This window comes from Patagioenas fasciata, chromosome 3 (assembly GCF_037038585.1).
Source record: "Patagioenas fasciata isolate bPatFas1 chromosome 3, bPatFas1.hap1, whole genome shotgun sequence".
NCBI lineage: Eukaryota > Metazoa > Chordata > Aves > Columbiformes > Columbidae > Patagioenas > Patagioenas fasciata.
The window spans coordinates 47,766,704-47,793,138 of record NC_092522.1 but is presented as its reverse complement, the minus strand read 5'-3'; the positions used below and the strand labels follow the sequence as shown (position 1 = coordinate 47,793,138).

Sequence of the window (26,435 nt, the reverse complement as noted above, 5' to 3'; positions counted from 1 at the left end):
ATTGTATATGTCCTAATTAGATTTGAAATATCTGAACTCACCATTGTATGGTACAAAATGTGCTAAAATGGGAGAAGCTGCCTTACCTGCCTCATGTCAAAATGACAATGTTCTTTTCTTCTTTTTATGCCAGAGTTTGAAGTTAACAGTTTAATTAGGTTAAAGTTTCAAGTACAGTCAGAATTCATTTGGACTGAGGTGTGATTTTTACAGTTCATTCCTGGCTAACAAGAGAAACTATTGCTTCTGAAAACCAGATGTCTTGAAGGGAAAATATTTCCACTGTATTATATTTCAAAAGGTTTAAACACAAATCCAGCAGTGGCTGAATGTCTGAGAATGGCAGGGGGATGCAGCTCTGCCCTTCTCAGAGGCACCTACACCTAAAATGCAGGTGGGATAAGCCATGTGCCTTGGTCTTTTTTTACTCTGATCAATGCTGGCTAAAGACCTGACTTTGTGCATCTCTACTGCCCATTCCCTCCACTCCCTGGCACTGCTCAGAGACTGATTTGAAGGCCATATCCGAGCTAGTCAAATGTTAGAAGTAGGATGGAAGATGAGGGTGGAAGGATCTCAGAGGCTTCCCAGTGCTGTGGCTGTCACTACAGGAGCGCACATCACCAGGACACATGGCAGGGAGCCAAGGTGGCCAGAGGACACAACAGTTCCCTTGTGTCCCTCCCATCTCTCCAGCTATGCATCCTGTTGACACATTACTACCCAGAAGGCATTAAAGCACAGCAATGTTTTGATAACTAGATGAAATATCAATATGATGTCTTTTCTTTAGGAATAGCTTTTTACTATTCAGTTTATTTTGCAAAGAGACAAGCCTCAATTTGGAAACAGCAAGCGGGCAAGTGAAAAACTTAATCTTGTAAGTGATGGCATTATTGTGGTATTATAGATAATGAAAAAACCCAACAAATTCTGGTCAGCATCTTTTCTGGAAAAGGACAGACATATAAATATCTTTATTTTCAATAACCTTTTCTTTATTTGTATAGTAAGACCACAGAGTGAAAAAAAATATTACAATTGCTGAAATTCCACTACTTAAGTGGAATAAATAACATTTCATATATACGAGCATCAATTGTAAAACATGAAATACAGATATTTATATTAAAATTCTGTACTGTCCTTAGCTACAGATGAATCATTTTCCTCCCAAACTTACAGGATGCAGAGCAAAACAAACGATAACAATTTATGCTACTGGAATGAGAGGAAACTAGTAAAAAACTGTATCAACTATTAGATTACCTCTCATAGCTAATACAAAGACATACTGTCCTGAATGCATGCCGTGGGGTCGTAATTTTCATAAAATGAAGGCTATATTCTGAAACTATGTATGCTGTAAGGACTACAGTCTGCAGAAATGCTAAAATGCACTAAAAAGAGTAACATTTAAATCTAATTATAGACAGATTTTCATACACAGCAGACAATGTAATTTCCTCTGTACTTTAGTGAAGCTATATTTAAAATAGTTCTCTTGATTATTCTACTTTCATAACCAAAACCATTTCAGTAAAAAAATGCTGAGGTGAAAATTCAGTTTTCTGTGTTAACATCAAGCAGAAGAAATATGTCCTAGGAGGTTGATTTGAGGGCTGGAGGGGAGATCTTTTCCTGCTGCAAAACATTGTGCCATTTGTCAACAACTTAAGATAATACAGAAGTATTTGGGGAGTAAAGTCTCAAAAGTATATTGAACAATTGTATGTAGGATGCCGTGATGTATATTTTTCATAAATATTTAACACTTTAGGATAGTTACATCCAGCTTTTCTTTCAAGCTGAAATTCCCAGAAGACAGACAGGATTTATACGATCCTGTGGTAACAGCACATTTTGTTCCCCCGAAATAATGTCTGTCTATCACACAATATGAAAGGGAGTGTCTAAGCAGACAGAAGCCTGAGGCTAAAAATTTCAAAGTGCCTACCTTCAACTTTCTGAATTGGTGTTTAGGAAACTACCCAGAAGCCACTTGTCTTCCCCAAGGTACCAGGCTGGTACAGGTCCTTCTGTGTAAGGCTCCTTTGGGACTGTCGTCCCTTTTGCCTGGGGAAATAGTCACACATGGGCCACATGTCACCATACAGGAGGAGGCAGCATGCAAGCACATTTCCACATTACTTAGTGAACACAAATAAGAGTAATTGTCGCTGTGGCAATATCATAGAATCCTACAATCATAGAATGTCCTCAGTTGGAAGGGACCCACAAGGATCATCGACTCCAACTCTTGTCCCTGCACACAACCACCTCACGGTTCACACCATGTGTCTGGGGGCGTTGCCCAGTCTCTTCTTGAATACTGTGAGGCTTGGGGCCGTGACACCTCCCTGACGAGCCTGTTCCAGTGCTCCGCCACCCTCTGGGTGAAGAACCTTTACCTAATATCTAGCCTAAATCTCCCCTGGCACATCGTCCTGCCATTCCCTCGGGTTCTGTCATTGGTCACTAAAGAGAAGAGATCAGCACCTACCCTTCCTCCTCCCCGTGTGAGGAAGCTGTAGACTGTGATGAGGTCTCCTTTCAATCTCCTCTTCTCCAAGCTGAACAAACCAAGTGATTTAGCCGCTCCTCATACGGCCTCCTCTCCAAACCCTTCACCAACTTCATAGCTCTCTTCTCGACACTCTCCCAGCTTTAAATCTTTTTTATACTGTGGCACCCAGAACTGCACACAGTACTCCAGGAGAGGCCACACCACGCTCACCTCTTTCTGGAGGGAACGATAAGTTTTCCCTGCGGGGTGTGAGCCTTCCTTATTATATGGTCCATCTAAATCTACAATAAGTTTCTGGTCTTCCTTAGTATATTCTGGCTTACCTTCCAAAGAGACCTGCCCGTCATAGACTAGAGCAGTTTCTATTTTTACCTCTTGTTTAGCTGCTTGTTTTGCCTCTCTGTCCGCCAGCTCGTTCCCTTTTTCTAATTCCGAACTCACTTTCTGGTGTGCCTTAATAGGCATAATCGCCACTTTCTCAGGGAGTTGTGCTGCTTCCAGTAGTTTCAGTATTTCTTTTTCATGTTTGCTATGTTTAGCTTGAGAGTTCAAGAGTCCTCTTTCTTTCTAAATTGCTCTATGCGCATGCATGACCCTGAAAGCATACTTGGAGTCAGTATAGATGTTAACGATTTTACCTTGATATATCTGAGTACTATTAATTACAAATTTAATATTAATATTTTGATTGTTTTGTGTTGATGGGGAACCTGATGTTGACTTGAAGAGTAAACAGAGATCTGTCTAAAGCATAAAGCCTGTCAGGAAGTTTGTTCCCAAGCTGTACATGTACTGTCCCAAAATTAATTTAACAGCAATTCAGTTATAGTCAATTCTGCAGCCTGGTTTAAGATTTTATCATTAGTTATTTGCACTGAGGTAATGCTTAGGACTTAGTTAATGAAAAGACAGGGGGCATGTGTAAGAGAAGAGGACTTTAGGTGGGAGCAAGAACAGGGAGAGGCATCATTAGTTTAAACAAAGTGGGAGAGGTAGAGAAAATTATAATGCAACACAAAATCAAAATCCAAAGCTGGCAATGTTCAAAAGCATTGTAAACATTAATTCCCAGCCTCACCTTCTGAAAGCATTTTGTAGATCTGTCTTAAAATCAGGTGTGAGAGATCAGAAGTGAAACAGTGGCACTGTGAGAAATTTCTTTTTCCCTGGAAACTCAGTCTTTTATTCTTTATTCCTGGCATGGTTAAAGACTTGTTTGAAGGACAGCAGGCTGGATTCTAGGAAAGAGTGTTCAAGAGGCCAAATGATCTTCTAGCACATGTTGTATTTGCTTCTCATTTATGTCTCATGAGCCAGATGGAATAGGATCAGGTCACTGATACTTGTTTTGCCATAACAGCAAGAAAAACAGATTTTGATGGTGGTGGTGTGGTTTTTCTTGGTTTTTTTAATCACTTCATGCATTTGTGAAAGTACGGGAGAAAAAACCTGTCAGGTTTTTAACTGAGGTTTTTCTAGATAGACCTACATTTTAAGCTATTTCTTGAACCAGCTGTAGGCCAGACAGTTTTTATATTTCTTTCTCAGAACACATGCCCTCATGGACATCTGGTAAATGTTACAAAAGTGTACAGTGCACTCTGACAAGTCGATAGAATGATAATGCTATTGTATTCTATTAAAATTAATCAACCCAATAGCATAAAATTTCTTCAAATTAAAGTTTTCTTACTCCACAGAACTTTTTCTCTCGTCCTGTGGTGTTCTTTCTATCCAAGTGTATCTTTTCAGGGGAAAGTGTAGAATCTGTCCTTGCTGAAATTGTAATTATCTTAACCCTTAAAAGATCTCAAAACTCAAGATTTGCAAAGTCATCTTGGGTTGAGTGACAAAATTGTCCTTTTGTATTTCTGATAGGTTTGTTAGGTTGATTGAGAATCAGTAGGTGAAAATAGGACTCAAATTCAGTTCTGATTGATGAGTCAGATGACACAGTTGAGAAAAAGTAGGGCACTGCAGCTTGTGTTCCTTCTAAGTGGATAAAAATAAAGGATTAAATTTTCAAAAGATCCAGGTCACTGAAGTAGGCTTTGGTATTCTTTATAGCAGGTGCATGTGGCAATAGTACCCATGGGCTGTTCCAGGCATTGGTTCAGCGAGGCAACGAATTGCACTCATTAAAATTTAACTCTGCTGGGGCAGAAGGGTTGCCTAGAAAATGAACCTGTCCAAATAGCATGGCTAGGTAGGAGTACCACAGATTAGAATACTTTGTTTGTATTTCCTCATCTGTGAATAGTAACTCCTGCTTTACTTCACTGTAGTAATGTGAGCCTTTAGCGATGAGGAATAAACACCATGGCCGAGGGTTTCTGGTACCATGTGTTGCTTTGTTTTGCGCACACAGTGAGAAGTATCAGACCCCAGAGCTATCAGGACTGACCACTGGAAAAGACGGATTTGCTCTGCAGGAATGACACGAGAAGAGTGCCTGCTTCAACACTCACCCCCACCACGTGCTGGCTGTAAAGCGTGTGCCTAGGGAAGAGGGTTGCCTGGGTTCTCCATCCCGCTAGGACAGCTGTAGGAAAGCACTGGACCTTGTGCCAGCCTACAGATAAGCATTAATCTCCTTCAGGTTATAGGATCCATTCAGCAAAGGAAATATCTAAGATCAAACACAAGGGTTGTTTTCAAGTATAGCTGCGGATTTGGGTTAGAATGTGGTTTATATATTAGAGACTGGCAATGATCTGTAAGATGGATCTGTCTTTAGAATTCAAATTCTCTGGGAGTCTAGAGCTCTGAAAAGCCAAGTTGCTGTATATCCTAGCTATCCGCTATGGCTGCAACAGGAGAGATCCTTTCCCAGAGCTGCAACCTTACTTCCTCCAGAGCCCCTTACTTCTTGGGCTGTGTTTAGGCAGCATCTGGAAGTCATCCTAAGAATCTGCCTTGTGGCCCCTGTGTGATCAACACACAGGCAGTCACATCCAGCACCAAACTTCCCTACTTCGGTAAAGTAATTTGCCCTGGAGGCAGTATGTAGCTACTGCAAGGTCTCACATAGGCCAGGATGGTTGCAGGCATCCAGAAGTTCACCATTACAAACGACAACAGCTCCAGCCACCTGGGTCCAATTGCCCAATGCAGAGTAAAAGAGTAGCCAGTGTCAGGACCAGGCTCCAGCACCCCAACTTGAGTGGATGAAGAAGTCCAAGTGTGCACACTGTTCAGTCTGAACAAATTACCCAGGTCAGGGAGGCCTCGGCAAGCAGCGCTGTGTTGTGTACACATGCTGGGGCCCAGGAAAACAGACTCAAATGGAGCTGAAGCTGAAAGGTGTTTTGGCAAGTTAATGTGACCTTTCCACGAATGGGCGAAAGGTTGTGTTACTTGCCAGTAAAAATGTCACCACTGCTGGCTACAGGTTTATTTCTACCCATCCCGCTGTTTACACAAGTCCAACTCAGCATATTGCATAAAAAATTGATTATACAAGTACACAAACTCTAAGGCAATGCAGGCGGAATTAAAACAGGCAAAAGGATCTACCAATGTTCCCCAATGGCAGCACTAAACTAAGAGACTGGGACTGGGGTTCAATTAAACAAAAACCAGAAATCATGGAAATACAGTCTAACTACTGAAAAACATAATCACAAGTAAGCCATTTAGTGCATAACCTTTTCTGGGGCTGGGTGTTTTGAAAGTGACCCAGAGGAAGGTGGCGGGCTTTGCTGGTGCCATCACCTCCTGGGTGCCCAAGAACCAGCACAATGTTTCTGAAACAAAACCAAGATCAGTCCTGGAGGTGATAAGATCAGAAGGGAGGCTTGGACACCCACAGTTGTTTAAGTCCACCTCAGCTACTGCATTCTTTTATTTCCCTCCATAACCATCTGTAACACCAGGCTGCCGAGAAGGAGGAAGAAGTACTAAAAATTCTAGTAGAAGGAAGAGAAATCAAATATTTTGTGAACCCTTATTTTCAGTACAAAGCATTAAGTGCCTGGTTTTCCTCTTTTCAGCACCTCAACCAAGAGGTTTAAAAGACTGATTCTGTTGGCTGACTGCCACAGGACTTAATAGGGCAAGGTCAATTTATTTAAAATATTGAATTTTTATTTAATGTAATGCTATAATAAGGTCATGTTGACATCCTGAATTCTGAGCTATTACATTCCTTCAGTGCTAACACAATCCTACAAATCATGGGTAATTATGTTTCTACCATGATATGGCACAACTTAGAATATAACAGTGAAGAGTTTGAGGAAGCACACTATATAATTATATACAAACATATATGTATATATATCAATGTATGTATTTATGTACATATACGCAGCCTTCATCCCCAGTGGACCTACCTTCTTAGAGTGACCAATTTCCTCTTTGGATAATGCCACTGAGTAAACCTGATAGCAAGAACACATGAAATTACTTTTTCCATGACATAAAATGCTTATCTTACTAAAATTGTTATCTCTCAGTTATTCCGTGTGGACAAGAAGATCATTGGCCGAATACGAATACTTATTGCATCTCTAAGGAAAATTACATTTACGCTGAACAAGGCATGACTCACTCGAGAAATAAATTGTGCCTGACCATGCATATAAACTTTCTTCATTCTAACTGCTACTACTCCATGACGTAAACCTTCTCCTAAATATAGCCCCCAAACCAGGTACATTCATTCCTTTGCTCTCACAGATCAGTGCTCTTTGTGGACAGTGTTGCACCATTAAGCTAACAGCATAAAATGATTTTTTGAGGAAGCCACTAAATCTCCCCTTCCTCTCAAGCAGAATGCAGCCAGGCAGGATATTGGAAATGGCATGGACACAGACTTTGCTGACTCTTTTTCTTCCACAGCAATATTTCTACTGTCACCAGCTCACTTGGTGATAAATTTTAAAGACCTAAATATGTCTGTACTCTCCTATCACATCTCCATCCTCCTGCCACATGAAGACGGGAATGAATCCCAGATTAATTTTTCCTATAAAGTCAGGCTGTGTTGATTAAATTTTTATAAGATTCATGTTGTTTGACCCAAATCTAGATGATTCTCTTTAGCCAAAATAGAATACCTTACCCATGCAAACCAGAACACATGGTGACCCATCTGACCGCTTCTCACAAACTACGTTTGTGTTGGTGCCTCCTGAGGATGTGACTCTTTTAACTGCACCTCCTGCCTGCCCACAGGGACATGACATTCAGTCAGAGCCACTAGACAACCTTATATTAATTTTTGCAAAAGCCCATAAATTGTGTGTTCAGAAACAATTGTTCAGATATATTTTCTTCTACAACAGGAAATGTATTACGTTCCAGGCTTCATTTAACAGATACAGCAAGTTATGCAGGATTTTACTTCTCTATTTCATTAAAAAAAAATTCATGGGAACACATAAATGTGGCAGAATCCTTAATGAAAGTTAATTTAGATAATCTTTCTTCACATACACATAATTTAGGACAGATCAATCAGGCTTTAGACTTGCTATAACCACTGAATTTATACTCACACCAAATTTGAATAAAAACCCCGAAGGACAAATTGGTTCCCTATTGCTATTCAATATTCAGCTGTCAGGGTGACACAGCTTTGATAGTACTTCAAGTTCTCTGCACATAACTGTTTACAGGCTCCCACACTGTTCGTCCCACCATTCCTCACCACCAACAACTCCTTTGCTCAGTGTATGGCAAGGTTAGGCTATAGGTATGCCAGAGTAGAACAGGTTTGGCAGGACAAGTATTGCCTAGTTACTGATTTTATTTACACCGCTTTCCAGGACTTAAGGTTCTTCAGGATAATTATTTACACTTTTTTGAGAGGAAGGACATTTTCTTCTAAGACTGATGATTTTTTTTTGGTCATTTTGCCATAAGACTAGCTATTTTGAATAAAAAATACTTTTCAATCAACTTGAAACTCTGTGTACTTGAGTTACTTTCAGTTATTTCTTTTTGATGATGAAGATATTTTGTAGACTTTATATTAGTAACAGCACCAAATGTGGGTGCTTCCCTTTCCCCAGACTCACCCCCACTCAGGGCGTAGAGTTCAGTGACCAGAGCAGCAGAGCATCAAATCTCCTCTTTTCCATATGCCATTCAGCACATGCCAGTCTCTGGGAACTAGAGCATTATTGGGAACTATTCTTGCTTTTCACTAAAGCTAGTATTTTAATCTAATATAATTTACATTAACTGCACAAAAGACTAGAGCACAGTTGTCCCTCTCTCAGGTCACTGTCTGCTGCCAGGCTGTTATCCCCCTTCAACCTTGTCTTCCAGGGTTTGGAACACTTCAGCATTTCACTGGAAATGTGTGAGTAATAAATGATTTTTTTTAGTTAACCAAAAAACTCAGATAAAAATAGGCTGCCATTAACACAAAACCTCTTTATTTCAGTTTGACCTCTCCTAATGGAAAATGTGATTCACACAGCTTTGAGAGGGCCTTGCATTTCTTATGTCTGAGACAGGATTTTCTCAGCCTCTGGACAACACTAGAGAAGCTGCTAAGCAGGGATGTGGTGGGGGAGTTGCCCTGTCTGCCCGGGCAGCACAGTTAGAGAGACTACTAACTTTCTCTATGGTTTTCTGGCACCCCAGGACACAAACACAATCTCTACCTCAGTTCTATGTGTTAATTAGAGTGTCAGTCTTTTCTTCTACCTTTGTAGGCAGCCAGCTTGTACTTGCATTTTCTGTACCTCAGAGGAGAGTTTGGTGCAACAGGGAGCACCAGTAGCTACCAATAGTGAGTTTCTTCTCCCCACTAGCAGCTGGAATTCTTTGGCAGCAAGGAGCCCAGTCATCATGGAGCGCAGCTACTGAATGAGCGATGTGATAATGTGGTATGCTTTATTAACTGGATTCATGTTTTATTAGGAGGGATGAGCACAGCAGAATGAAACTTCTGCTGGAAAAAGACTGTTCTTGTTACAGCCTGCTTCAGAATTTCAGTCACTCCTTGTGGAAGCATGTTGTGACTTTCTGTTACACAGTATGTAACACTTAATTGAGTACACTGAGTCCGTCAGTGGCTTGATACTTGACTAGCAAAACAATGTGAAAATGGACACAGCATACTCTAGAAGGAAACTGGAATGACACAATTGCGTTGACGTGTAATATTGTCATGGTAAATATGATAACTTGAAGTCAGAAAACTGAACATCATGACACCACTCTGCACATCTATCTCAATGAATTCTGTAATTAAATTATCAGGTATATTAAGGGCTTTGAGTTAAAACACGAACATAAACGGTGGTAGCTAAAACTCAAACTGTGCAGACATTTGCTTTGGAAACAAGAAAGTAAATGCTTTGGTGACACAGCTGTGGTGCTCTGCTGTTGTTCCCCCCAGCCGATGCCTCCGAAAACCTGTGGGGAAAAAACAAGTTATAAGAGTGGTGTGGGTTCTGTTCAGCAGAGTCCTCCTTTTCTCTCTAACCCAGCAAACCTCCAAGTGTGAGAGACTGCTAAAAATGGAGAATGAGTGTCTCATAAAAATGGAAAACTGAAGGAGGCCAGTAAATAAAACTGTTCAGCTACCCAGCCACAGTTTCCTATCACCACTGAAAGAGAGGTGTATTCTTAAGCAAACATTTTCAAACCTTTAAACAAATATTTGGCTTGAGGGTTGGGAAAATATTGTTTTCTAGTGAAGACATGCCCATGTGTTAACACAAATGCAACTGTACCTACTTGCCATAAATTAAATCGTATTACAAAACCTATTGTACCCGGCAAACCAAGTACACTTGATCAAAATGGAGCCCAGTATGTCACATATATTGTTTTAAATGGTTTTTTTATTATAGATGGAGATATTCAGTCATTTGGAATTTGAGGGGATGAGTGATTAAGTAATTGGATGGAGTTAGCCAAGCATACTAAATCGGTCAATGAGGTTCCTCAACCTCTTTTTCTGTAACAATGCTTAAATGCATGCTGTCTTAGTGCAATGCAATGAAACATTTGTTTGGAATATTCCCTTCAAAAGCTTGTCTGCATTATGTTATTTCAGACAGTACCCATTATTAATTACCATTGCTATTGATTGAATCATCTTTTTCCTACATAGCACTGGTTTACAGCAAAAACATACATTTTAAAGATATACTGATGCTGATGGAAGGTGCTGAAGTGGTGGTGTAAGGACATGACATCTCCGCCTTTGTCTGTCCTTCTGTCAATTAACTTCTGGATATATAGCATAGATTTTCTTCAGTTGCTCATTCCAAACCCCTCCCCTAATTTAACTGTGCTGCACCTCCACTCAGTGCTACAATTTATACATATGAAGAAGGCACTTTGGAACCATTTACCTCACAACAGTTTAGGACTCCAGCCATGGAGGTAAAGTTTATCATCTGACCAAAATGCTCAAGTGCCCATGGTGCTCCTTCCCCAGTTGTATGGTCGAATGTGCATGCAAAAGCTGCACATGCACACACAACAAACATACATTTGTAGGCCAGAACACATGTGCAGTCCTGGCACAGCATCAAAAGTCTGCTTGCTAGGCCTGTCAGGTACATACCTATCACATCCCCCAAGTGTGACACTTCACCATGCATTCAAGCAGCTGCTTTCTGCATGCAGGAACACATGCAGATTTTGATCATCCAACAAGAGAGAGGGGGGAGTTAAGCCTCTGGCACAACTCAGCTGTAACTGGCAGAGCGAAACTGGTTCTGTGTTCTGCCAGGCCAGATTCATCCCACAGCCCAGTGTAGCTTTTGTATAAAAGGAATTGTTGACACATCATTTTACATTTCTATAATGAAAAATTGTTTTGTGCCTTTTGTTTTTCTATTCTTTTTCCATTTTAGTCCTTACAGCTTAGAGGGGCACCCCATGGATTAAGATATATTGCCAGATTCAATATACTTTGAACTCACTGGCTCAGCCCCAGTAAGTTTCTGTTTTACAAGCTACTACTCTGTTTCTGTGACTGTACAAGTTGCCATCAGCTGAGACATGAGAGGGAAGTGGCAGAGCCCTGCTGGATGTGACTAGGGAATCTCCTCTCTCATTTTACAGAAGCTGCCTTTAGTCACCTTAAGGAACATTCTGAGAATCTACAGTGTTCACTGCTCCTTTTCATGTGGTGGGGAACCTCCTGGCAGGTTAACTGTGTCACTGCTGACCAGAGTTAGAGACGGACAAAGAAAGACAAGTTTTAAGCGAAACTTGAGAAGATTGCAGGTTTGGACCACACAGAGTGCTGGCTTCATTGTGGACACCGCTCTGGACACTAGCCAGGTGCTTTGTCCCATTAAAAAGCGAGTATCGTCAGGAGCACAGCACAGAAGTAAAGACTCATTTAGCTTAGATGTGGGTCCTGGAGGTCACCTGGTTCAAACTGCACACCCGCTAGCGCCGTTTTGAAGTTATGTCCCAGTGGACCTGAGGGGGGACAGTAAGGCCAGCCCATCAGGGTTCTCCCTTGAACACGTCAGGTTAGTGAACCGAAATTCAGACTCCTGCTTCACACTGCTCCGTTTCCAGCGTTACTTTCGTCTGCTTTGCCCAGTTACTTTTGAAATGCGAAAGAAAAAATAAAAAAATAAAAAAATAAAAAAAAGAAACAAAAAAACCCCCAACAAACTCCTGCCCCCCCAACCCAAAAAACAAAACCACCACACACGAACGTAAAAGATAAAACACAAAGAAAAACAAAACAGTCGGAGGAATGGCTGTTTGGGGGGGTTTCTCACTCGGGCCGGGGGGGGCAGCAAGGCGAGGGAATCTGCAGACACTTTTGTGTGAGATGGGGGAAGACATCTCTGCGAAGCGTCCGGCCGCACGCCGCCCCGCCACAGAGAAGGGGGGGGCTCTCGGCGGGCAGCACCGAACGTCAGCTGGGGCCCCTTGTTCTGCCGCGCGTTACTGGGTGACAAGGAACAGAAAGAGAAAGGGAGAAGCCGGCGCTTGAGCCGGCGGCGGAGGCGTGAGGAGGCGGCGGGGCCGGGCGGCTGGCGGCGTCAGGCCCGTCCCTCAGCCGCGGTACCTGCGCCGCGCGTCCACGTGAGCGCCACATCACCGCCGCTCCGCGCCTCCAAAGTCAGCGGCCACAGAGAGGGCAGGCGCCGGTCGCATCCCCCGCTGCCCAAACCCTGCTGCCCAAACCCCGCTCCCCCAACCCCGCTCCCCCTCGGCGGCCCGGCCCGGCCCGGGGCTCAGCCGGCCCCGGCTCGGGAAGATGCTGCAGTCGCTGGCGGGCAGCTCCTGCGTGCGGCTGGTGGAGCAGCACCGCTCGGCGTGGTGTTTCGCCCTGCTGGTGCTGGGTTACCTGCTCTACCTGGTGTTCGGCGCCGTGGTATTCTCCTCGGTGGAGCTGCCCTACGAGGACCTGCTGCGCCAGGAGCTGGGCAAGCTGAAGCAGCGCTTCCTGGAGGAGCACGCCTGCTTATCGGAGCAGCAGCTGGAGCAGTTCTTGATGCGGGTGCTGGAGGCCAGCAACTACGGCGTCTCGGTGCTCAGCAACGCCTCGGGAAACTGGAACTGGGACTTCACCTCCTCTCTTTTCTTCGCCAGCACTGTCCTCTCCACCACGGGTAAGGGAACCGCGGTCCAGGAGGCCTTCCGGGGAGGCCCGGGTGGTTGAGGGGTTGATGTGGGGGCGGCCGGACTTGGGGACGGGGCCTGCCGTCCCCCCCCTCACGGCCAGGGCCGAAGGGCTGGTGCGGGGCCGGGCGGCCCCGCACCAGCCCCTCGGTCCTGGCCGTGAGGGGGGGGACGGCGGCGGTTGTGCTCCGGAGTAATTTGAAAATGTTGGTGCGTTTGAAAATCCATCTCTTTCTACGAACTTTTAAATGCTTTTAGGTATTGTCTTAAGCTTTTTTTGGGTCTCCTTTGCGTTCTTTCAGGCTGAATGGGGGTGGAGGGAACGCACTGCTAATCTGGGTATAATAGCGAAGTTAAATTTCAGTTTCATGTATTACCGTCAATTTCGGTTTAACGTTTGCACGTGAAAGACTAAAAGAATAATGCTTACTTGCTTCCAAATAGCAATTTTAACTGGTATTTTGAAAAGCTCGAGGAAGCATTCCTTTGGCCATAGTTTTTATAAGGACTTATCTTTACAGCACTTGCTTTTCACATAAGATTGTGGTGGGCAGCCTGCTGGTAAAGGATGGGTGCAGGCATTTGTGCTGAAAAGCTGGGCTGTGGTGATCTGAATGTGCCTCACTGAAATGAATGACAAAAGGTTTCCCGAATAAGAAAAGCTTTGAAAGAATCGCCCTAAAATTAGTCCAACTAGAGGGCTTTGAGTCTTGGCAGTGCATTGAGACTACTATAAAAGATGCAATGCTTTGTGCCTTTTTTTTTTTTTCTTCCTTAAAAGAGCATTCTTTCTATTAAGGGAAATATAATCAGTTGATGTCAATAATGACACTTAATAATTTACTTGATCTTATTTTGGTGCTTCCTGACTGATTTCAAACAGACAATGCTCGTCCTAAAAGTAGTTATCATTGAGTATACAGATCAGGTTGTCTGCTTGTTAAAAGGAGGATGGTGTTTTGAAAAAGTAAAATAGGGTTATGGATGTCCTGGTATCACCTCTCCCCCTCATCTTAATAACTAGAGTTGTAAGAAGAAAGTGGCATGCTTGTGACAATTAGGAGCTTTCAGTGAATAAATTTCTAAACTTTCATCAATGTATAGTAATAATATTGGTGAGAAAGGTGTGAAAAGCATGGAATTATGATAGTACTTCAGCACTTAGATTTTTTCTTTTTTTTTTTTTTTTTCTTTCAGTAAAACAATAAAGCACTTTGAACTTAAGGTGCTGAACTGACCTTACGATTCCTGTTTCCATTCCTAATTAATTATATTTTGTGGTACCGTAAAATGTATATTATTTTGTTCAAGAGCTATTTTTTTATTAAAGTTATTTTTCTATACAATAATGTCTCACATTTTCAAAAAAAAGAGGATGTAAAAAAAGGTCTTGCTTTTCTCTTTGTTTTTTATCCAGTGTCATGTATGTAACTTCATTTTATTGGCCCGACAAAAATCTAATCCACAATCCCTGCAGTTTATTATTTTTGAATCTGGCAATATTGATTTCATGTATGAATCAATTAAAAAAAAAAGTTCACCATTGGCAAGTGGGGATGGAACTGTGTTGGTAACACTTTAACACTGCCTGCTCAGACATAGGTACAGGATGTTTGGGTTTGGTGGTACAGTTCCGGCAGAGATATCTCTTTGCCACTGCACATCTGCTTAGGGGCAGGGTGTAACCTGGCCCTGCATGTTTAGCTGATTTGATCATAGAGGCCCTGCAAGGAAAGTACTAAAAACACAAGTACTATTGTCCAAATTGAAAACATTTTAGAAAACTCCACTTAAATGGCATACACTTAAAAAGCACAGAGGTCTGAAACATGTGTTATCATTACTTCTGTGAATTTCAGAAACTGAAGTTTATCTAGTCATCAGGCATGTAATAGACAAGGCATCAGATGGTGGTATGTTCTTCTACGTCCAATAGGCCTTTGGGTTGGGCTCCTTTTAACAAAATCCATCTGTTTCTTGGTTTATGCAGTGCCTTTTAGTTTTACTTGTCTCCTTTTTAATATAAATAAGAAGTTGTACACGTAGAAAAGTATAAATCCAGACTAGTATACTATGTCCAACACTTACTCAAGTTCTTCTCAGAGCACAAAGGTTTCTGGTGAGGTACATAATTTTTCCCCTAATTTACTCTGCAACTGTGCAAGAAATCTTTCAAGTCTTTTGAAATGATCATGGAAATGAAAGACAAGCAAGAAGCTGAACCTATGCCCAGTCATCTCAAACAGCTGTTTGGAAGCGTTTGAACATTCAGAAAATGCTGTATTGTTACAAACTGTATACCTGAAACTCCTTCTCTTTGCTGAGTACAGCAAGGACAAAAGCAGGAAAGAGAACCCTGGTACTGTTGGTACCAGTTGAGGGTTGTTTCTGTGAAATGAAATTGCAGGGAGTTCTTGGGTGTACCTTATGTTCAGCTGACTAATTTGTCATTCATCATGTAAATAAATGCACACCTGCCCCTTGTGCAGAGGACAAGGCTTATTTCACAGTCTTTTTGTTTTCTATATAAAGCACATAGGAAAAGTATTTAATTTTAGCATCCCTAACTTCACTTCTTGTTCCCTCCCATCCTTATTATATTCTTTGGCATCTTACCAACTAGAGAAAGTCTTTGAAGAAAATGATAAAGCCAGTTAAGAATTTGGAAATATTCTTAAATGGAGTTTGCAGAATAAACACAGGCAAATTGTTGTTGAAGGCAATTTATATTGCTGCACATACAGACTGTCACAGGACTGTTACAAGCTTCCTGAAGGACGGGCAAATGAAGGGTAGTGACAGGGACTGGGGATGAGGCTTCAGCAGATTATGGCAGTGACTGGATGCAGGTTTCTTTTCTAACAACTTTATTCCTCCCTGTGCAATTTAAGCAGTCATGCAGATTGTCATATGAGCAGTGTATAAGGGGAAGCATTTGGTCATTAATCATTGACAACGTAATCACTAAGAATATACAATTGTGTGCATTTAAATAGCATCTGTATTGGTAACTCTGTAATTATGACCTTACACACATCTGTGGTCATTGCTTATCTCAGTGCTAGATGTTGTGAATGATCTTGCTGAAGCAGTTTTTTCTGGTTGGCTATGTTTTGGGGCCATCTGTATGTGATTTGTTTCTGACAATAAAAAAATGAAGTAGTTTTTGTGGTTGCTCTCTCAGGTAGTGTGTTTCACTGTTCTTGGCATACTTTTAGGCTATAAGATCTTATCCCATATTGGTGCAATATGGGAATACTGCACTACATGAGTTGTAAGCAGAATGAATTAAAAAAAGAAGAAATTTACATTGGTTGTGTTGCAAGATACAAAGGGTAAAGTGGCTTCTGTTTGTTGAAGGAAAGGAGGTGCCAATTTAGGAACTTAGGGCCTGTATTTTTAAGTTTATTTTTGGAATGGGTCTTCTCAGTGTGAGGATATCCCATGGCCTTTTATGCAAAAGGATCATAAGTCTTATTCTGACTCTTCAGCTGTATTTTTTTGCCTCCATCACAAACATGACTGTAGGTTTCTTTTAACACTTGGATACCAGAGGGATGCTGAGAAACAGCTGCTTCGGATCCTTCTCAGTCATGACAGAGTTAACAAGATACACATTACAAGGAAGCTAGTGTAGCCTTGTCCTGATCTTGGGATTTGCAAAGGAAGAGTGAGGAGAAGTTGCATCTTTTATGATGGCAATGCACATTTTTAATTTTTTGGTTGAGGTCAAGCGGGACTCCTAACTGAGTCACAGGAGTCAAGAGAGTAAGAGAAGGGAGGAGAGGGCTGATAGTGTTCAACTGCTTCTGAAACCCATGGTGTGGTTATCTGCAAGCTGGTTAGTGAGTATCAGCATCTTCTCCAGAACTTAGCCTGTACCTGTTTCAGTGTTGATGCTGAGGTTGCAAGGATGTGTTGTGATGCTGTGTTGCAAGGAATGACACCCAAGATCCATGATGTACTGAATTAGTGTTTCTCCTTGCTGTATTCTGAAGAGAATAAGGAACATCTATGCAGCCATTGTAGCTAAAAGCTGACAGCGGCTGTTACCTTGAAACTGCTTGGTTGAAGGACTAGTAAAGGAACAATATGGCTTTCAGGGGAAGTTTTGCGTTCAAGTTATATAGGTTATATGGATCTTACTGGCAAGCCCAATGAGGAGTAAATGTGTATATAATTTGATTCATAAGGATGTTCTCTGTTAGGTGTAATTGTCATAAGCATTGCTACTGATGATTTGCAAGAGAGACTAAACTCTGCCTTCATGAAGGTTAACAGGCTGGGAGATTGTGCTGGAGTTGGTGGATGTACTGCAAAAGAAGGTGCAGTCCATATGAAAGCCATGGAGAGAGAAACATGTCAGTCTCCATCATTTTCTGCAAGTTCTTCTGTCAAGAAGTGGTCTTTCTAGCTTTTCTTCCTCCTCACGGGAACAGGCCCCACATCCAGTGCATATTTAGTGTGCAGTACAGATGTTAACAAACCTGTGGAAGATAAAGGAATGCTGTGAAAGCATCGTGATGTCTTTGTTATGCTCCAGTCTGAGATTCATATGTTCTTACAATAGAGCCTTGGGGTGGAAGAAGCTACTTGGGTCTTGCACACCTTATGGAAGAATGTGAATTTAACTTTATTAGAAAGAGGATAGTTCACAAAGGCTTTAAGAAAAGCAGAATTTTTTGTCCCATACTTGAATTTAATGTAAACCGCATATTTTATTTTGCTGGCAGGAGAATATGCAGCTTGTGTCCATGAGGATGTCTGTATTAGCTCATTGGTCGACACCAAATAAATATATTTCATAATTCATACCTAATGTATGTCTAGAGATCTGTCGTAAGATTCCCTGTTGCCCCTTGTATGAAAATGTACAAACTTTGTGATGGTTTAAACTTGGATCAGTCTCACTAGTAGCCACCTTTGACTCCAGCAGAAAACTAAGCTTCGTTGTGCTATAACACTCACGGATCATTTAAATACGTGTGACAAATTGCACCTATTCATCAGGGTGGGGATGCCGAACTTTGGGAAGGAACTTTGTTTCTCTTTCCAGAGTTGGTTGTTACTTAGCAACCACATCCACTGGAAAAGGTAATTTGCTGGGGATGATCTAGGAGACAGAGTGAGATTGTGTGGCGCTCTGCAACAGAGTGGCTCTTATACTGGACTGCTTCTAAGAAAAGAGGTAGGTTGAGAAAGATGCCAGAGGAGAAGGATTACAATCAATAGATCAACTGTTTGGGCACTGACTTAGCACGTGAAAAACCACATTTTTTTTCCCTGCTTTGCTTGGAGGGATTTGAACCTGCGCCCAAGGAGAGTAGTTGAATGCTACAGGGTGTTCTGGGACAGGTTAGTCATAGCTGCTGTCCTCTTCAAGATAGATCAATAGACTGTCCTGGAACCAGGCGTCCCACCTCTCTGATTAAGTTGTATAAACACCAAGTGAAAGAGTCATTCTATCTGCCTGTGTGTCTGCTTTCTTCTCAGGGAAAGTTCCTGTATTTTATACACTTTAGAACAGCTCCAGACTTGCTGCTGTCATATTCTAGTCTGGCCTCAGGGTTAAAATGCTGTCTCCTGGGATGTGGGAGGTTTCAGTTGAGTTCTGTTTAATGCCGTTCTCAAGATAAGGATTTGACCTGAGGTTTTGTAGCTGTACTGAGGAGGAGGAAGAGGCAGAAAGACTACCATGAATTTTAAGACAAAAAAAGAAGGGCCTTAAGTTAAAAACAAACAAACAAACCAACAACAAAAAAACCCAAACCAAGCAAAAACCACCCCCCCAAAAAAAGCCAACCAAACAAACCAACCAAAACCAAACCAAAACCTAAAAAAAAACCTGCCAAAAACACAAACCAGAGATCTTTTGTATTAATATTTCCAAAAATACCTGTATTTGTCCAAAATTAATGCTAATGAACTTTTGGGGAAATGTACTAGGCTCTGTGCTTCAAGACAGAAGCCACTCTTTAGTTACCAGAGATGAAAGTCACAGCTGACAGACTGGGCACATTATCTCTTGCGTGTCCAGGACAAAGGGACAAAGTTCTTGTTTTCTCTGCTGAAGCAGGTGGTAGCAGAGAGGAAACCTGGTTCTGTCCTGTCCTGTGTTCCCAGGCAGGGTGGCAGTTCCTGGTTTCTTATGTAAGCACAGTAATCAGCTGTGCCAAACTCCTGCTTGTGCTTTCTGAAACAAAGGTGGCACGAGTAGCTCTAATCCAATGTTTATGGTTAACAGGCCAATGAGTAGTAAAAACCATGTCCTGGCAGAAATCAGAGAAGCCATGGAGTAGCATGACTGAATTATTGTTTGGAGCAGTGCTGGCTGCTGACAGTTGGAGCATCTCTTGCATGCATTCTCCAAACTGCTGTGTCCTGCTGGTTTACCTGCTTTGCTAAATTCCCAGTGATGAGGAGCCAGCCCAGCAGCTCTCCAGAGCTGAGGGACTGCAACTGCTGCCTCTGTAGTCCTTCTGTGTTAGTTCTAGGGTCATTCTTTCTCTGCTGAAATACACACAGACAAAACAAAACATTGCAAAACCAGTCCATTTAACTTAGTATGATAGACAGAGTGTAACTGGGCTCAGGGCTTGGTTAATGGTATTCTGCCCTAGGCTTATTAACTAATATTTGTAAATGTTAACTTTGCTGTTTCCCTTTTTTTCCTAATTTAGCAATGTTAAAATTACTTGCTGTTTGTCATAGACAGATTACATGTCCTCCTGTTACTCTGTTATTATTTCTAATTACTACTTGGGCTTTATTTTGTTTTGCGATATTTACATCTGTATTGAAAGGAAGAGAGTAATCTCTCAAAAGCCTTTTGTAAAGCTGGAATTTTTATTACCCTTCTACTGACATCTCCAAATCAAATCCTAAGCTCAAAGTTATGTATACTTTCAGAGCAAAACTTCTAAAACTTATCAATCAAATCCTGCGGTTACTGACCATTGCTGAGTAGGAATATTCTCTTTTATGTAAATGTAATTTAGAAGTCTTGTTTCACTTTCAAATGTGTAGTTTCTCCTGTTTATTTGTTTAGCTGTCTTTTGTTCTTTATTTCACTTTGGCCCACCGCGTCATTGTTTTAATAGTCTATGGTTTTTTTGGATAGAAGAACATCATAATCTATGGAGAAGTGTCTACTTTAGCCACAGGTCCAGGGTAATTATAAAGTAGGCAACAAACTGCTAAACCATTTGAAGACCAGGATATTTCTTGGCATGTGCAGAAGTGGAATTCTAGCAATTTGAGAAAAATGAGTATACCTACAAGAGTTTTGATGCCTTCAGGATTAAAAAATAGCAATAAAAAGTTTCTTGGGAATTAGCTACCTAAATTCCTGCTGTCTTTCTGCATCTGACCTCAGCTGCTTGAAGGTTATGGTATTTGTACAAAATCCGACTGAAGTCCTAGAGTAGTTACTGATGATGACTCAGAAGACCTTAAGAGACATGTGTCCATTTGCTTTTTTAAGTGAAGAACCTAGCTGAAACCATAAACAGATTGTGCTTCTTATGCGTACAAAACAGTGATGTGGTTAAGACAAGGACTGAAAGGAATGAATGAAGCAAAGCTTTTCAAGAGGTTGTGCTTTAGACAAGTGTCAGAGTGACTTTTGCAAGAGCATACAGATTTTCTCTCCCCTGGAAAGAAAAATATAGACATTCAACTCTTAAAACAGAGTATGAAACTTCCTTGCAGGAAAAGCACATATGCGTAGAAGTGGTACACCAGCTGTCACCAGATCCCAAACATTTACTAACTGATGCTTCCTGGGCATTACCCTAGTCTGTACTCTAAACTGATTCTGTACCATACCTTCTGAAGCTGTTTAAGCTATCACAGTATCTTTGAGGAACTGGGGGAATGGAGATGCTGAAGCAAGGAGGTTGCTTAGGCAGCTGAGAGAGGCAGATGGGTTGGGAAACAGGTTTTGCCAGTCGAACAGGCCAACCCAGTAGTTTGCTGAGTATTGCTCTGCTTGTGTGTGAGAAAGTGAGGCTGTGCCCTCTGACAAATGGGTATACCATTTACCAGCAGAAACTTTAACAGAAGTTTTCCATCTTTCTCCTGAAAATGGTGAGTCCAGACTGTTGTAATGCTAACAGGGAGTAAAAGCTTTCTGCATCTTTTTACTGACCTCTACTACAAAGTGAAAACTTCTGGAGTAACCAGAATTTCTATGCAGAATGTTTTCAAGCATAATTTAATACCTTTGCAAATGCAGCTTTTGAGAGAACTGGTACCATGAGTATGGGGTTTCGTCATGTGTTTTGCTCCTCATGCATTTCATGTTCCACACACTGAATGTATTTTCTGAAGACATTAAAAATAACTCCAGAAGCTGAAATGAGAACGCTAAAATGTACCTCTGAATTTCATCCTGCATGTAGTGTCTGAGTACCTCCTTCAGCTTTCAATTATTTAAAGACTGTTAAAATTGAATCAACTAAATGACCTTAAATTCTTTAACAGTAGCTGCTTCACAAATGGTTTCTAAGAGTAGAAATATGAGCTGGTTTAAGGGTGTGGGAAATCAACCAGAATTAGATATTGAAATGATAGGGTTAAAACATAAATTGTACCATTCTTTACTGTCGCAGTTGAGACAGGCAAAGGACACAGACCAAGTTCTTAAGTACAAACAGCAGTCTCCATTTATTGCCACGAACACCTTTTTATATAGTCTTTACCAGCTCAAGTGTCTTTTTGCTATTGGTTACAAGTTGCAGTAGGAACATCTCATTGGCTAATTTTGCTATCATCCATGATGGCAGCACTGGCATGTTTTTACCTTAAAGCCTGAACTGAATTGTCTCTTATGTGACACTTGACCTTTTACTTTCTCTGTCCTTTTAAACCTTCATGGCACACTCTGAACACATATTTTGCTTGGACGAGCTTTTAAAATGTGATTGGCAGTCTTAGACATTGAAACGGGTGATACTAGTGCCAAAGTCCAGAGGCAAGCTAGAGTAAGTATCCTCCTTTGTCTAGAAGTTTGAAATGGGTTTGTTATTCCAGAGGCACCAAATGCAAAGGCAAAGCAAAAGGCAAAAGATTCCAATTTCACCTCCTCACCCATAGGCTGAGATCATACTATACATCAGGGGTGCCAAACTCATTTTAATTGGTGGCCACAGCAGCCTTGCAGTTGCCTTCAAAGGGCTGAATGTAATTTTAGAACTGTATAAATGTAAGTACTCCTGGGTATATATCCCTGCAGTACATGGTTTTAAAGACAGCCATAGTGGAAAAAAAACTTGTGTTCAGAGATCTATGTGCTGTGCAAGAATGGCATAGACCTTTTCCTTTGAAGCCTACAGCCTAAAGGAAATGAGAAAACCCTAAAGCGAAACAGCAAACTTCCATCTCTTTTAGGGTTTTGGAAGCTCTAGGCTGTATGATTTACTAATGGGCAATTAAATTTTAAACACTTCACAGCATGTCTTGTTACTTACTTTCATGGCTATATATTTATTTAGTGTTGGAATGCTGGCTCAGCAGTATAGCAGAAATGTCTAGGGCTCAAAAATGTGTCATTGTGTTTCTATTTGAAAAAAAGGCCTAGCTACTGTAAACTGTAAGTGATACACAGAAATGAATGCAAAATGTTTTAAATCATTTGAATGGTATGAAGCGCTCTTGTGTGAGGGTAAGAGATCAAATAATTTACCTATGTGCATTTGCACGTCTGTTGAGAAGTCCAGGCTGCCAACCTGGCTTCTGGATCACTGCTGCATCTCCAGTTGGACATGCAAAGATCTGTGAACACTACATGATGTTGCACTGCATGAATCAACAATCTATGCTGATGAGAAAAGAGCATATCTAAGGGCAAACTCCTGCCGTAGTTCATTATTTGAGTTATTATGCTTTTACATCCTATCTATAGTACAAAGCTAAATCTTTAATCTCCAGTCATATCTTTTAGTGCAGCTATTTGTACTAAGTGAAGCCAGCTGAATGTTCAGGTCATGCTTTCTGGGGGTAATTGCCACCTGACCAAGTTTCATGTGCTGCTTTGAGGAAAATGTCATTTACACTAGAAGTTATTATTAGCCATGAATCTCAACCAAAGCAAAAGACAGAAACTCTCTCCACATCTAAAGCAGAAGTTTGAGATCCAGGTTTTAGCCTTGCATTATACCTTGTCCTCAGATGCCATGAGGGAGATGGCAATTATTTCTGAACCACCTTTTATCAGTAGATCCTGAAGCATGTACTTCTTTACTGATAAGAGCCCTTTTATTGTGTTCTGCATTTTGCAAGATTAGAATGATATTTCTGTATGTATTTTGCAAAAGGATGAACTAAGACAAAAACAGTTGTGAAAGGTCATGTAGGAGACATTAGTATGGCTGAGAATAGCAGCTTGTGAATTATGTTTTGCAGCTCTCTGCTCCTGCTGCTAGGCTGTGTTCCTGTACAGTAGGCTGATTTCTCATCCTGTGGATGCACTTCAGCATGCTTTCACTTTCTTGCATTGCATATTCTTTTATTTTTTCCTTTAGTAATAGCTTTTCTGCTCAATAGTATTAGAGGAAATTGCAGCTACTTGAATAGGGATTTACAGAAGCCATATTGAAGCGTGCAATACACATTTCTGTATCTTTCCTTCAGTGGAGGCTCCAGAAATATTGCCGCTCCCTTCTAAGAAATTGCTTGATTGTGTACTCTGTGTAGAAAACAAACTAAACTTGAGTTAGTGCAGCCCACATAATTTACCAAATGCGTGGGTAGTCTTTGTGGGAAGAAGGCAGTGTTTGCCCTGCTATAGCATGCTGATTGGCTTTCCCTATATCTAGTAAAATGTTTGCTCAGGTTGATGGAAAATCGACATGGGCTGAGCCTACCTAACAGCTCTGTCAGCGGAAGGAAGATGTCTTGGACTTCTGATTCCAACCTTGTGGTCCAACCTTATTCCCTGCGCTAGGGCTGTTGCCTACTGCACACAATAGTAAGCCAATTCAGGTTTTCAGACTAGAAGAAAAGTTTCACTTTCTGCTGGATTAATTTGCTCTGAGTTATTGCAGTCAGGTAAGCTAAAACCAATGCAAGAGGGGGTAGACCCACAAAGAGAAAAGGATCTTCTTTCTCAGCAGCAACTCTGGGATTAGATTAGGCATTTACGTAACAACTTGGTGAAAGCACTGAAAGAATCTAAAATGCATGGCCAAATCAACAACAGATGCAAGAAAGGAGCTGGGAGCTGGCAACCTAAGAACATGTTTCCTGCAATGATAATGTATCTGACAGTTGCTAGCTGCCCCTTGTAGAGGAGGATTATTTCAAGCAACATTAAAATGACAGCTAGGACAGCTGAAAGAACTTAACAGGACTACCCTTTGTTAATACAGATGCTACCACTAAGATATTTCTTTCCGGTATACCTGAGGTACACATGTGTCAAGGGGAACTTTATTTTTAGGCACTGGGTAAGTAGTGTTAGGTGATAAATTGCATAATCTTTGAAACCAGTAAGGAAGTGACACAGTCATACTGTTGTGTTTAGTTTCTGTAACTAGTTTACAAATTATGATAATTGACAATTAGAAGAAATGGAATGTGTGCATAGGGTCAGATACTTAAAAATAAATTCCTCCTTTGAAAAGGTGTGTTAACTATCAATTTACACGTTGCTGGCCCAGGCTCTTCAGTGCTAGGCCTTTATTTTGGAATTACCAACCATTTTACATTCCATCTCCCTTTATATTGAGGTCTGAGAGACGCCACTGACAGCATCTCGCTTTCCTTAGTCACAGGTTGAATCTGTCCAGCTTTTTTCATGTTTGCCACAGTCTGAAAATGCAAACACTGACGGGAAGGTGCTGATCATGGGAAACCTTAGTATGATTCAGTCTTCAGCCTGGATGATTGCTAAGTGTTTCTGATATGTGTGCTACCTTAACATAATGGGATTTAAGCAAACGGAACTCATACGTTGGTCAGTATTGACGGTCTTTGGCTGACATGATGTGTCCAGAACTGTGACTGGGCACTTGGACATTTTTGGTGAACCATCCTACTGATTAAATGTTGCCCACTTTCATTATATGCAGGACTATCTTATTCTGTCCTTGAGAAGTAAGAATGATATATTTTTCACTAGGAAAATCATCCTATAGTTTTAAGAATTCTGGAAACATCTAATATCCACCAAGAGACATTCCTCTAACAAACTGAAGAGATGTTCACAGTTTTAAAATAAATTGCCATTGATCTAACCAGACAATATAGTGTTTGAATACCACACAGCATTTAAGTTGCTCTGTCTGTATCTTTACATTTCTGGGTAAACATCTTTTATCTGTATTTTGCCTTTCTAAATGCTACATCAATATTTCTCAATAACCCCTTCTAGATAGTGAAAACCATCTACATGATTCTCTTGCGAACAGAAATAGTATGTGCAACTACGATGCTCTTCCTTTATTAATAGAACATGCAGTTGTGATTATCCTGAGTATCCTGATACCAGTGTAACTAATCCCATTTATGGTCCCCACAATTAGTGTTTGCTATGTGGCATGTCCTAAACATACAAATGATTCAATAGGACTAGTGTGTCTGTAAAATTCACTTGAGGTTCAGTAAGCTAGTTCTCACAACAGCTGAATTATTTCCCCATTGGGCCTTGCAAATTAATGTTCTATTTTGAGCACAAAACTGAGTATATTCAGATGGCAGACTATCATCAAGCATATGTAGGACACTGATTTAGAGTTTAGAATAACCCATTTGATCTGAGAAGTATCTCACTTTTGCCTTTGTGTAAATATGGCCTCTTAATTATGATTAAGTTAGAAATAAATATTCCAGATGTAAAAATGGAGACTGATGCACCTCAGTTCTGTGTGTTTTTCTTAGTTGCTTTAGCAATTTTTATTATTTGTGTTAAATTGATTTGCTTCTATGTTGCTTTATGTGCTGTTGAATTCTTTTTGTTTCTGAGAAACAGCTATTAAAACAAAAGACAGAGGTAGAATTTCTTTGCATGGAATGCATTATGATGTCTGATTGATTTACATATGAGATACCGAAGTATCTTACAAAGACAGGTAGGGACTGTGTGTCTTCCTCAGCCAGCCAAGGGAGCTGATGCTAGTAATTTCCCCAAGTTCCACATGTTAAACCGGTAACATGATTAGAAGTATAAATTCCTATTCCCCTGCTGTATCTAGTAGATAACAAATTCTTCCATGTGAGGTTGCGTTTTAATGAAAAGAGGCTGCTTAACAGATTTGATTTTAACTCCACAGCATGAAATGGCCTAGTTTTTTAATGTTGTGTGATAATTCCTTACTGCCCGCAATACCAGTTTCATTCACTG

At 41.0% G+C, this 26,435-nt stretch overlaps 1 protein-coding gene and 1 long non-coding RNA gene across 5 annotated transcripts in view; one reads left to right on the top strand and one right to left on the bottom strand.

Annotated features, from left to right (window-relative positions):
• Window positions 1–732: 732 nt before the first annotated feature.
• LOC139827562 (uncharacterized) lies at window positions 733–12,915 on the bottom strand. 4 transcript variants are annotated; one of them, XR_011738315.1, is made up of 7 exons: window positions 12,828–12,915; window positions 8,551–9,901; window positions 7,593–7,695; window positions 6,862–6,909; window positions 3,606–3,765; window positions 1,958–2,076; window positions 733–1,644 (listed from the first exon to the last, which is right to left on the bottom strand). It is a non-coding gene; the product is annotated as an uncharacterized lncRNA (long non-coding RNA). The 4 variants fall into 4 exon arrangements; XR_011738313.1 differs by having other exon boundaries at window positions 7,593–9,901; XR_011738316.1 differs by having other exon boundaries at window positions 7,593–9,901; window positions 12,819–12,897.
• The window catches only part of KCNK1 (potassium two pore domain channel subfamily K member 1), a 34,318-nt gene continuing 20,499 nt past the window's right edge, over window positions 12,617–26,435 (top strand). Inside the window, exon 1 of the mRNA XM_065834641.2 lies at window positions 12,617–13,083. Coding sequence (XP_065690713.1) covers window positions 12,729–13,083 — 355 coding nt within the window. The 5' untranslated portion in view covers window positions 12,617–12,728. The remainder of the gene's footprint in view (window positions 13,084–26,435) is intronic.